The sequence below is a fragment of the Pseudophryne corroboree genome, chromosome 10 (genome assembly GCF_028390025.1).
Source record: "Pseudophryne corroboree isolate aPseCor3 chromosome 10, aPseCor3.hap2, whole genome shotgun sequence".
In the NCBI taxonomy this organism is placed as follows: Eukaryota; Metazoa; Chordata; class Amphibia; order Anura; family Myobatrachidae; genus Pseudophryne; species Pseudophryne corroboree.
The window spans coordinates 231,885,317-231,899,193 of record NC_086453.1 but is presented as its reverse complement, the minus strand read 5'-3'; the positions used below and the strand labels follow the sequence as shown (position 1 = coordinate 231,899,193).

At 45.8% G+C, this 13,877-nt stretch overlaps 1 protein-coding gene across 8 annotated transcripts in view; it reads right to left on the bottom strand.

Moving 5' to 3' along the window:
- AGRN (agrin) overlaps positions 1 to 13,877 on the bottom strand; it is a 709,575-nt gene that overhangs the window by 188,239 nt on the left and 507,459 nt on the right. For all 8 annotated transcript variants that reach the window (XM_063943138.1, XM_063943142.1, XM_063943139.1 and 5 more), the window contains one exon: positions 11,687 to 11,893. In XM_063943138.1, coding sequence (XP_063799208.1) covers positions 11,687 to 11,893 — 207 coding nt within the window. The remainder of the gene's footprint in view (positions 1 to 11,686; positions 11,894 to 13,877) is intronic.

Below are 13,877 nucleotides of genomic sequence, written 5' to 3'. Positions count from 1 at the left end.
CTGCTTTAAGCATTTATTGTCTCTCGACTGTGTATGCAAAACTGTTTAACATCAAATATATATGAGACATAGGCAAGACAGATTTATAAGGTACTATTTCTGATGTTATTACAACCATATATTTTAAGTGACAAATGGTTCCCCTTGCTGCAAAGGCTATTGCAGTCTGTGCCACCTTTTTCATGAACCAATAAGCTGTGCAGAGAAATCTTGCCAGCCCTCATATTGCATGCCTCACTCCAGGACCACTGCTGATAATAGAATTCTGTTACCCTGACACATATCAGAATGATATTGTGCTGCGGGTTTGGATTAAAGCAAAAGTCTGATGTAAGAAAAGCCTCTTGCACCAATGCAGTAGATTTATTCACCAAAGGTTTTCTAGGCACAATGACTGCACTTCCCCTTATCAAGTAACATTTGTGTTATCTGCACGTGCACTGCAGGGTGTCATTATGAAAAGTCACAGAACCACTATGAGCATTAAAAGACCTCAGAAACTATTTTAGAACTGCTACTGGTGGTACGTCACAGATTTCAGGGGCTTGTCAGAACTGAAGACTTTTGAGATACCGTTGAGATTCACAGGGCAAGTTTATTACGTACCAGAACACCAAAATGACTTGTTTTAATGCAAAGTCTAAAGAGGGCGATTACTACGGAGAATGGTCTGTGCTCAGCCAGGTTGCAGGGGTAATCCATCTAACGTTCTATCAAGAGAGGTGGACATTTAGGGCCAAATTCAGACCTGATCGCAGCAGCAAAATCTTTCTCTAATGGTCAAAACCATGTGCAGTGCAGGTGGGGCAGATATAACATGTGCAGAGAGAATTAGATTTGGGTGGGTTATTTTGTTTCTGTGCAGGGTAAATACTGGCTGCTTCATTTTGACACTACAATTTAGATTTCAGTTTGGACACACCCCACCCAAATCTAACTCTCTCTGCACATGTTATATCTGCCCCACCTGCAGTGCACATGGGTCCTAATTCAGACTGGATCGCTGCAGCAGCAGAGATCACAGTGTGAAGCCCTTGCTGGAGTGCGCACGCGCAGTGGCCGTACTGCGCGTGCACACCCCGGGAGCCCAGTGAGATGCAATCAGCATCTCAGGGCTGCGATCGCCTCTGCCTGACTGACAGGCAGAGGCGGTCGCGAGCAGGAAGGGGCGTGCCAACGGCATTAGAACGCTGTTGGCGGGACACTGTCTGGACAACGCAGGCGTGTCTGGACCATTGCGGGGATGGGCCACGGCGGCTGCATGATGTCACACGCAGCCGCTGCGACAAGTAGCGGCCTGCCAGCGCGCAGAAGCTGTGCTCGCAGGGGGCTACTCAGCAGGTGAAAAAGCATTGCCGCTGTGCAATGCTTCTGCACCCTTGCGGGGGGGTGGGGACAGACATGCGGCTTGGACTAGCTCTGTGCTGGGCGTCCCCCCGCATGTCTGAGAAACTGATCGTAGATGTGCTAAATTTAGCACATCTACGATCAGATCTCAATTACCCCCATGGTATTGCCGATTAGAGAAAAAAGTTTGCTGCTGCGATCAGGTCTGAAGTAGGCCCTTATATTCCATTCATTTGTTTGGTACAGTATGCCTTTAATATTGCATCAATTTATTAACCCTATTTAATGCATGTTAGCCCAAATGAGCACAGGGTGCATATGCGCCAAGAAGAAAATAGAACTTATTTTCAGAATGAAACAGAAGTCTTAGGGAATTCTTGCTGATTGCAATGAAGGTGCTGCCAGTGTGCTGGGTGTTTTATTTGCTAGCTATTACAGCAGATGAGAAGCACATTATCAGACAAAGAGAACACAGTGGCTATAAAAGCCATTAACCCCTTCTGCATTTTTTACACTTTTACTTTACTACATCATCGAAATAGTGTTTCTGGGTAAATTCTTATGACTGATCAGCATTAAACACTGTCTAATGTTAAAAGAATAAAATACAACTCAAGAAGTGATTTCTTAATTACATAATGAAAACAGGCATTCATTGATTGCATCAGTGTTCTGTGCATTTGTACTAACATTTGGTAGAATCGGGATGCATTTGAGATCCCGCCGCTCAGCATACCGGCACCGGGATCCCGACCGCCGGGGTACAGATACCTATTCACCCACTTGGGGTGTCCATGACACCCATGGTAAAATCACTGTTAACAGGGCCAGATTATAGGGTGAGCGAGGCAATCTCATATTGGGGGCCCCAAACATTGCCCATTGGCTGACTCCTGGCAGCGTGACACTATTACATCACGCTAAGGAGTACATGTACTATGCTGCAACGATGCTGGTAAAGGGTATAGAGGTGGCGGGGGCAGTTGTGTGGGCTGGGGGGCAATTTCATTATTGCTTTCAATAACGTTCCCCTTAGATTTGCCTAATTGTTCTTTAATCTGCATTATTAATTTCTTGTGTAAAGGCCCTGATTCAGACTAGTGGCCATGTACCTTAGGGTTGCACTAATGTCGGATGGTGCGGTCAATTTCCGATTGATTGTGCAGCTTCTTGCGCACATCAACGGATTTGAGCCGTGCCTAGTGGGCATCTTAATAGGACGCCCATCGGCCGTGAAATTACCATACAGATGCAGTAGCGGTGTGACAAAAGTCCCCTCTGCATCCATCTCTAAATCAGATGTGACCTCTAAAGACAGCTAAGTGCTCCGGGGCATATTTGATAAATCTCAGGCACGGGGAGATATAATGATGTAATCAATTATTGTGTGTGTGTGGGGGGGGGGGGGGGGCGTTATTTGTAATTAAATAAGAAAGGGATTTAGAGTTCTGTTATTTGACATTAGAGTTTGTATTGTGTTAATCAGTGGAAAGAATCCCTGAATAATTGCATATTGATTCCAAGCTATAAGAAAATACCAAAGGGGTTGAACGCTCTTTATAGTCATTGTAAATATAGCACACCCCATGGCCTATTTTTATACAAATATGCTGTTATTAATTACATCTATGGAAAATTTTGATATGTGATTCAGCCCAGTGATGCCCTATAGTATGATGGGTCATTATAACACGGCAACAGGCATTATCACTTTACCTTTACAGTGCTCCATGCGGACTACACTTATGCTAGGTACACACTATACAATTATCTGGCAGATGATCTGCCAGATCTAGCTGGTTGGAATGAAAATCTGGTAATGGATGAGAGCAAATGACAATCGACCATTTGCTCCCAAACACTGGAAAACGGACAAAAACTGTTAATTAGTTAAATTTGTGTTTAACTTAGTGTTCACTCTAGGCTGTTTTAGCAGGGCGCTGCGCCCTGCCCGCTTTTTAGCAGACAAAACCCGCCCTGCCCCTTTTGCGGCGCCCTGCTAGAACAGCCGCCCGCTTCCTGCCCTCCCGGCGTGTATAGATGCCGTGCGCATGCGCGCGGCATCCATTCACGCATTGGGAGAGGGCTGGGGGAAGCCCAGCACCGACGGAGGTGCTGGGCACGCCCCCAACAGTGACGTCGCCGGCCACAGACGCTCTCTATAGTAGCGTCTGTGGGCCGCACCGCCCCCTAAAATGACGTAGCCGTGGACACGCCCCCTAATTTGCATGGCCGCGCCCCCGTTTTGGACGCGCGCGCACATGTGCCCCCGGAGTCCGGCGCCCTGCCCCTTTTCACTCCTAGAGTGAACACTATAACTAATTTGTATGAACGTAAGGTTTTGTTCGTTTTCCAGTGTTTAGGAGAAATGGTCGATTGTCATTTGCTCTCATCCATTACCAAATTTTCATTCCAACCAGCTAGATCTGGCAGATTATCTGCCAGATAATTGTATAGTGTGTACCTAGTTTAAGGACCTCATGACATGGACTGGATTTGTGGAAAGGCCAGGAAGATCCGGGATTACAGCAGCAGAGATGTTCGGGCATCAGACTGACCCTGTTTCATCCTCTTTTCCTCTATTACTTAGATAACCAGTAGAAATTTATTTATTTCTTTTTTGCAAATATATTATGGAAGTTGTTTCTCCGGAGCTCTGCGATGCCGTGGCACCAAAATATGCAGGTACCAAAAATGTCCCATTTATTATCAGACTACATTTATAAAGGCAGGCGTTCCAAAAATAACTCATAGAAATAGCTGGTCAGGGGAAGTCGCTCTATTAAATTGTGGTTTTTTTATTCACCGCAGCGGTCAAGTATGAAAACAATAGCTGTGGCAGACCTATAGTTATTGCCTGTTCATTCACAGCATGCTCTGAATCAATACAGTATCCTTGTATTCCTGCCTTTATTACATTTAGCATCACAACATAAGCATTGCTCAGGGACACCTTAAAGAAATCACTCTATAATAAGCACTATGCATTATACGCAGGTTTCTTAATAAGCAGCAAATCATTACTAAGAGGGAATTGAATCAAAATGATTTTATTGGAATGGAGGACTCATTAATATAACTTTAAACTGGGTACACACTAGGCAATATGTCATCCATTCCGGCAGTTCGGACCGACACATCACTCACATCGGCGCATATCGGGCAGTGTGTATGCCTGATATGCGGGTGCCAGTGGTCACTAGCGACACGGTCAGGACTCATGTGCTGCACATCACACCTGATGATGTCGCTAGCGACACCATGTCTGCTAATGAAGGATGGAATATGATCGTTCCGTCCTTCATTAACATTCTTTCAGTGCGCATGGGGAATCTGGGCTGACAGGCATTCGTTCCGATGTCAGAACGAAAGCCCTTTGCTCAAGTGTGTACCCAGTTTAAGATCACTAGATCTAAGTACATTCTGCTCCAATATTGAACTGTCAAAAAAAATAAATCAGAACTATGGCTCTGATTCTGAGTTGGGAAGAAAAGCAAAAAGGAGCAAGTTATACCCATTCCACGCTACCTTCAAGATCACAGGTTTTTTTACTTTTGTGCGTGAACGCGCATCACCTCTGGATTTTGGTAGGTCTGAATACAAACTACCTGGGACAAAGTCAAGGGTCCCCGACTCTGCTGTTTAACAGGGTCGGGGCCGAGACCCGGGAACTTGCCAGCTTTAAGACTCTGCAATTTCCCGGGACCGATGTGTGAAAGGGGTAAAACTGTGCACCTGGGTAAAACCATGTTGCAATGCACGTGAGGCAGGTGTTAAAGATGCAGACAGAGTTAAGGTGGGTACACACTAATAGATATATCTGCAGATAAATTGATCTGCAGATATATCTATGGACGATTCGGGCAGTGTGCTGTGCATACACACTGCCTGATCCATCGGGGACTGACGTCATGAACTGGGTGGGCGTGTACACACGCCCGCCCAGTTCATCTGTCAATCACCGCTGGCCGCAGCAGCATGTGTACGGGCGGTCGGCCGACCGCCCCGTACACACACAGCGACGCGCCAATATATCGGTAGATATATTGGTTGTCGGCTGTGCTGCGCGGCCGACGCGATACGTCTGTGAACAACGGAGTTCACAGACGTATCGGCCGTACACACTGGCCGACGGTCCCGCGATATATCGGCCGTTCAAAAGAACGGCCGATATATCGACCAGTGTGTACGGGCCTTTAGATTTGAGAGGGGACGTGTCAAAACTCAAATGTAATTCCCTGAATGAAACGGAAATAAACCTGGTGACTGGATACGTTCAGGATGCTGGCAGTCAGGATGGCAGCAGTTGAAATCCTGGAGTTGGAAGGAATTCCGGCACGCTGCCAGAGGATCAGGGTCAGAATCCAGACATCAGTCAAGATACAAATATTGTAATCCCAACAGCCGGCATCCCGATCGTAAGTATGCCGGGCACTGTTATTGCTAGGCCAGGGGGAAGGGGGGGGGGGGGGGGGGGCAGGTGTTTTGTTTAGGTTTAGGCACCACTGAGGAAGGAAGGATAGGCCAAAAGAAGGGACAGTTAGGGTTAGCCTGCGGGGAGTGGGGGGTGAAACTGCCAGTGATGATTAGGGTTAGGCTGCGGTGGGAAAAGGAGGTTAGGGTTATGCCACGGGGAAGGGAGGGTTGGACTGGGGGGAATGACACTACCAGAGATAAGAGCCAGGCTGTGGGGGGGAAGGGGTTAGGCTGCAGGAAGGGAGCGCCGGTTATGCGTATCACACCCCTTGTCTTAACTTTCCTGCACCCACAAGTCAAAAGAAATGTCTTATCTGTTTCTGTTATATATGGGGCATATGTAATAGGGTCCGAATTTGCTGGATGTGTGGGAAGCGGCCGAGCTCTGATGGATTCTTATAAGGGCAATCACTTACAGGGAATGGTTTTGCTTTGTAAATGATTTCCCCTTTAAAAAAAAAACGTCCGGGACCAGCCGGCATCCCGCACCTCCGGCGAACTCGGACCCTATTACATATGCCCCATGGTGTGAAAGTGGCAGCAATGTTGGGAGCCTGCACATACAGCGCTCCTCCAGCTGCAGCAATCACCGAACTCTCACCGGCTAACTGGCCTGAGAACACTTTTCAGGCAGGTTTAGTTCTGTAGATGGAACTGAAAGTCAATATTTCCTTTTTACATATTCTCTCCAGCAGTTCTCCAAGAACATAATAGAGCAGCATTTGTCTGTTCCCTACAGGAAAAAATAAAATACTAATAGCAATTAACTGAACTAGAGCAGGACTCTAACTGCAGTGTCACTGCCAGCACCGAATAACCACCTGTAATGAATGGAAGTACATTAGAGGATCTTTGTTACCCATGTGTCGGAGATGAACAGAAGTCTTACATAAAAGGTACTTCCAATAAAGAAAGGAGCTCTTCTTGATAACTGACAAACTGTACTCCCCAACATGAATATTTAATGACTGATACTGAAATACAATATCACACTATAGGACAGTCGTTCCCAACTTTTTGGAATTACGGGCGCCTTAGAGTATCAGAATTTTTTTCACAGCAACCCAAGGCCAAAAGTAATTTAGAAAGAAATATTAAATGAAGTAAATTTCATTTATATGTCATTTTTGTGTTCAACTGAGTAATGAAGGACAAGATTTGCTTTGTTTGTCCACATATTTTAAGACTGGCAGCCACCAGCACTGGTTTTGCCTATTACATTAACCATAAATAATGTGAATTAGTCTTGGACCACCAACCCAGGGCATACCTGCACGTGTCCCGAGGCACCCCAGGGTGCCACGGCACACAGTTTGAGAACCACTGCTATAGTAATTGGAAGTGATGAGACACTTTCTGCATAAAAATGCCCACCCATGTGGTTAACAGTACTGGATAAATCGGGTTGCCTAAGACTGAGGCCAAATGACCACATCAAATGGGCGCCTGGCACTGGCGTATCTATAATGGGTGCAGTGTATGCACCCATTAATAGAAATACTTACCCTCCAGAGTCCTGTGGTGCAGCAGCAGCGCTGATGAAATCACCGGGAAAAATGTCGCAACGCCATTTTCCCGGTGTTTCACGCATGCGCAGTAGGTAAATCACTGGGAAAATGGCCGCCGCACCATTTTCCCGGAGATCTGCACATGTGCTGTAGACTCTGGGACAGCGCAGTGCCCAGGGTCTACAGAGCCCTGCCGGCTAGAGAGGAGGGGGCCCAGCCGGAGCCTGCACACGGGCCTCTTCCTCTCTAGAAACGCCCCTGGCATCTGGTAGTGCAGAGGGAGGCTGGCTACAGAGAGATTATGGGGTAGATAATGCCAATCAAAGTGGACTATGAGCTATGAAAAATAAGCGGGATTCCGCTAAATACCCAACTGATAACAGGTGGTGCAAGACTGAAATAGGAATCTCCCATGGGCTGATGGGAGCCAATATTTACAGTGCAATCGCTGAAACAATTTAGAAATGAAATGCTTAGCTAACCAGCGCCATCTACCAGGGCAAAAACCTGAAATACAGGGTGATTTTAGTGACTTGAAAATCTCAAGAGCCAACTAATTGTACACAAACGTGCAAAAGTACACTTTTAGCTAGTACTCGCTGTACTTTAATATATTAGTACTAAAGGGAAGAATTAGGGGTCTATTCATGAAGAAGTGAAAAGAGTGGAGAAAAGAGCCTGAGGAGAAGTTGCCCATGGCAACCAATCAGCTGCTCCGTACAATTGTAGAGTATGCAAATTATAAGTGTTGATGATTGGATGCTTCTCCACTGGCTCACTTCTCCATACTTTTTACTGCTTCATGAATAGACCCCTTAATCTGACAGGTAAAGTGATATTAAGAAATGATGTAATAATAATCATGAAGTGGGGTTTGCCTTTTTCCCTCTATTAAGCCTCCCCTTGCTGCTATGCAATGCATTAGGTACAGAGTGTTAAACTCATAGCCTTGTCATCCCAGTGATACATAGGAGATAGCCTTTTACAGCTTGAACTGGACTCGTACATCTTGAAACATCATCTGTTCAGCACTGTGTTCCAGCAGATGCCTGCCTGATCGCAACGGACAACTGCTGCTGATGACTGCACCCTGAATATGAGGGAGGGTTCCTAGAATTGTTTTATATAAATCTAGCAGTTTTATAAAACACAAACTGCTTGTGGGGGACATATGGTAAATCTCCCACCTGAACCTCTCTTGGATAGAAACAATTGTGAAGGATGTCCAGATACTGTATGTATGGGTATGGGAATCTAAGTCGACAGCAATTATGTCGACACCCATTGGGTGACAGTGGGTACGTCGACACTAGAAATAGGTCAACACGGCCATTAGGTCGAAATGAAGAAGGTTAAAAAAACAAGGAAAAAAAGATCGACATGAGTTTTTTATGGGTTTTTATGTGTTGTTTTTTTCCGTCAAGTGACCGGGAACCCCAATTAGTGCACCGCGTCCCCGTGCATGGCTCGCGGCTTCAGGCAAGGTGCCTCGCTGTGCTCTGCACAGGTTACAGTTCCCAATCGTAGTCCACGTGGATCGTAACGTATGAAAAAGTAAAAAAAAAAAAAAAATTTTGTAAAACTCATGACGACCTTTTTTCATGTAGACCTTGTTCATGTTGACCTAATGGCCGTGTCAACCTATTTCCAGCGTCGACCGTGCCACTGTCGACCTAATGGGTGGCGACCTAGAGTCCGGATACCGATCTGTATAGCTATCTGGTTAGCCGTAGTATCTGTTTCGCTCCTACGTTTATAATAGCATACATCATGTTTATTATTACATGTTTTAGTACACTGCAGTGTTTATAGCTGTGTATAGTGGACTATATGTATTTCTAATTTATATGTAAAAAGCTGCGGAGCTGCGTGCTCTGAAATCATGAAAGGGAAACAGCAATAAAGGGCCTTTTCAAAATACAACTAAAAATAATTTTAGGTGGGAAGAAATGTTCAGCGTATTTAATGCTGTTCTTTGTAGAACCACTCTGGCGGCATAGCGGCATATGTGTTATCGGACTGCAGTGTTGTTGTGTTAGAATTCCAGAGAAAGGAAAATTCATAAACAAGTGCAATAAACAATGTTTTATAGGTGTGAATGGAAATGAGATGCATTGAGCCTCCCTCCCTTCAAAAAGAAAGGAAAAAACAAAAACACAAACAGAATGACAGGTGGCAGTCACATGGATGCTGCTTAAATGTATTGTTTTGATGAAGAAGGGATGGATCCATTGTGCCTGGGTTTTGCTAACGCTATAGTGAAGGACATTAGAGACTGATGCATGAGATTTAATCCAAATAAATGGGAATTTTTCAGCCTGTTTAGGTCTGGGCACTAGAGAAAGGGACAGCCACACTAGATGCTACTGCATTAGTCACTGTTTTCCATCTTGCATTTCTGAGTTCCCCAACATGAGCAACTCATGTCTAAACGTTTTAGACGTTATATTTATGTACTGTTGATTGGTTCCCATTCTATTTACAGGTCACTTAGGGCTAGGTATGTGTGACCGGCGGTCAGGAGACCACCGGTCACCATACCGACGCGGGGATCCTGGCTTTGAGATGCCTGGCTGCGCTCGCCACGCTGCAGGCTCATTGGCGTGCCGCGCTCGCCACAAGTTCTATTCCCACTCTATGGGTGTCGTGGACACCTACGAGTGGGAATAATCCCTGTTGGTCGGCATGCCGACTATCAGGATTGTTAGGGGGCGGGATCCCGGCATCGTTATTGTGACCGGTGGCCCCACTGGAGATCTCTGTAAGTCCTTGAGAATGCAAACACAGTACAGTGGCTGCAAGAATGATTAATATGTTGTCCACATGTGTTGTAGTGCCACAACTCCTAATCACGCAACAGCATAGACTGGCCAGCCTGGCACCAAACGACAGACATGCATGCAGTAAATGTTATCCGAGTGCAATAGGATATGAGGTATTTTCTTAGAGCTTAGCCTCTTCTTGGTAAGACAGCAGAGTGAGTTTGTTTGCTATGCAGTCAGACTTGTAGGAAGTTTTAAAAGGCTTAGGCAATGCACCAACACGTAAACAGGCAACAAGCACAGAACAACTGTCAGCACAAACAAGTGGATTAAGGAAGGAGCTATAAAGGTTGGTAGGAGCCCAAGGTGCACCAGTACCCAAAGCCTGGAAGCAAGCTAAGAAAAGCACAAGGATTTTTATCCACAAACTAATTAATGAGAGCAAGCTGTGAATGGAGAGGAGATGGTGGGAAGAAGAATGAGTGTCTGGAGGGAGATGAGCGGCTTAGACAGCAGACCTCAGACTGAAGACCTTACAGACAGATAGAAGAGAGCAACCAAGAGGGACATCCATCTTTACTCCACAGAACCACTGCTGAAAAGAAAGACACAAAATACAGGGAATGGAGAGCAAACAGGGAGAATATAACGTCTGAGTTTCGGCAGCCCATCAGCCATCGATAGGGAAGCAGCCAAAGGAATATCCCATGTCTGTAAGCTCCTAGTGAGCTCGACCACATTTTCATAGAGCAGGCATTCCCAACCACGGTCCTCAAGGCACACCAACAGTGCAGGTTTTAGTGATATCCAGGCTGCAGCACAGATGGTTAAATCAAAATAACTGAGCTACTAATTAAGTCACCTGTGCTGAAGCCTGGATATCACTAAAACCTGCACTGTGGGTGTGCCTTGAGGACCGTGGTTGGGAATGCCTGTCATAGAGTGTTAAGCGCTGCAGGTTCTCCTTGGACAGTATTAAGAGTAATGGCAGCCAAAAGTCTGATAGTTGGAAAGTGGAGCATTTATCCATTGCAGCAAAGGAGAGAATGGGATGAGGCTTCATCAGTAATGTTAACACCTTATTTGTTTTATTTAAAAAGATTCTCAATCCTCTGGTTTCGCCAAACCTTATCTGGTCACCAGCAGAAATTTACCCACTGTACACCTGCTCTATGAGGGAGAGACAGAGACAGAGAGAAGAAAGGAAGACATTAGGAAGAAAGAGAGAAGATACAAATATCAGTATGTTGTCCTTGGGGTTGCACAGGAAGAGGGTGAAACATCACTGACACGAGTGGTAGTATGCAGAATCTCAATGAGATGAAGATATGCAAGAGGGAATACATGGGCAAGCAATGCAAATGGAGACCACCCACCCACCCACAATTTTTCCTAAAGCTTCCCCTCCCACCAAATCATTCATTGTTTTCTTATGTGTCCACACTAGACACGACCGGTTTATTGCTGTTCTGTTTGGGAGTGAAATAAGAGCAAAGTCATCAGAATTAGTGACGCTTACCTTGACGTCGGAAACACACGAGAGGATTTCCATAACAGGCGGCATGATAGAGCTGAGGAGGTTTATGTACTCACCGCATGGACCCTTGTGCTTCACAGGAATGGCTGTTTTCTGGAGACACTCAGCTTTTTGCCTCTCGCAGTCATTAGCGTAAGTGCGGCTGTCTCGGCCGCAGACAGGCTTATAAGCGCCGTCACAAGTAATGCGGTCACAAGAGCAGTGGGTGACTCCTCGCCGGTTAAGGCACACAGCATTGTGCTTACATTCATCCTTGCACTTGTCTAGAAGGGGGTAACATAAGAGGAAAAGATAAGTCACACTCACAAGTCCCTGCAGATGACTGGTGGGTATTTAATGATGCGAAAGTATCAGCAGGGTGTCTGCTCACGTTCACAGCTACATCAGTCCTAAGCTGAACAGCACACCAGGACATTCTGCAAGAAAATATACTGTACGTACAGTATGTATGTGTCAACAAACACATATATCTAGATAGACACACACACTTCATATAAAAGAAGTTTAAGCAGAGAGATGACGGGCTTTATTTATGAAGTGGCAGCTTTTGTAAGTCTCCACTTTCTGGCAGGTTGGAGGTGACAATTTAAAATCGCACTCGCAGTCAGGGTCTTACACTGACTGAGTGTCGTTCTACATTTTCACCTCCAAGCTCCAACCCAATAGGGAATAAAGCCCAAAGAGTGCAATAACATAACATTTGACACAAAATGAATCAGAGTATAATTTCTCTAGTAAAACAGACGCTTCTACCGAACATTGTAATATATAGTCTAAAATCGCAAGAAAATAAGATTTTACTTACCGGTTCTCGTAGTCCGTAGTGGATGCTGGGTACTCCGTAAGGACCATGGGGAATAGACGGGCTCCGCAGGAGACATGGGCACTTTAAGAAAGAATTTAGATTCTGGTGTGCTCTGGTTCCTCCCTCTATGTCCCTCCTCCAGACCTCAGTTAGAGAAACTGTGCCCGGAAGAGCTGACAGTACGAGGAAAGGATTTTGGTAATCCAGGGCAAGATACATACCAGCCACACCAATCACACCGTATAACTTGTGATAAACTTACCCAGTCAACAGTATGAACAACAACAGAGCATCAGTTCAACCCTGATGCAACTATAACATAACCCTTATTGCAGCAATAACTATATACAAGTATTGCAGAAGAAGTCCGCACTTGGGACGGGCGCCCAGCATCCACTACGGACTACGAGAAATAGATTTACCGGTAAGTAAAATCTTATTTTCTCTAACGTCCTAGTGGATGCTGGGGACTCCGTAAGGACCATGGGGATTATACCAAAGCTCCCAAACGGGCGGGAGAGTGCGGATGACTCTGCAGCACCGATTGAGCAAACACACGGTCCTCCTCAGCCAGGGTATCAAACTTATAGAACTTTGCAAAAGTGTTTGATCCTGACCAAGTAGCCGCTCGGCACAGCTGTAATGCCGAGACCCCTCGGGCAGCCGCCCAAGAAGAGCCCACCTTCCTAGTGGAATGGGCCTTAACTGATTTTGGCAGTGGCAATCCAGCCGCATAATGAGCTTGCTGAATCGTGTTATAGATCCAGCGAGCAATAGTTTGCTTTGAAGCAGGAGCACCAAGCTTGTTGGAAGCATACAGGATAAGAAAGACTCTGTTTTCCTGACCCTAGCCGTTCTGGCTACATAAACCTTCAAAGCCCTGACCACATCAAGCAACTCGGAATCCTCCAAGTCAGTAGTAGCAACAGGCACCACAATAGGTTGGTTTATATGAAAAGATGAAACCAATTTCGGCAGGAATTGTGGACGGGTCCTCAATTCTGCTCTATCTGCATGGAAAACCAGATAGGGGCTTTTATGTGACAAAGCCGCCAATTCTGACACACGCCTAGCCGAAGCCAAGGCTAGTAGCATGACCACCGTCCACGTGAGATATTTCAATTCCACCGTTTTGAGTGGTTCAAACCAGTGTGATTTCAGGAAACTCAACACCACGTTAAGATCCCAAGGTGCCACTGGAGGCACAAAAGGGGGCTGAATATGCAGCACTCCCTTTACAAACGTCTGAACTTCAGGTAGAGAAGCCAGCTCTTTTTGAAAGGAAATGGATAGGGACGAAATCTGGGCCTTAATGGAACCCAATTTTAGGCCCAAAGTCACTCCTAACTGTAGGAAGTGAAGGAAACGGCCCAGCTGGAATTCCTCCATAGGGGCATTCCTGGCCTCACACCAAGCAACATATTTTCGCCATATACGGTGAT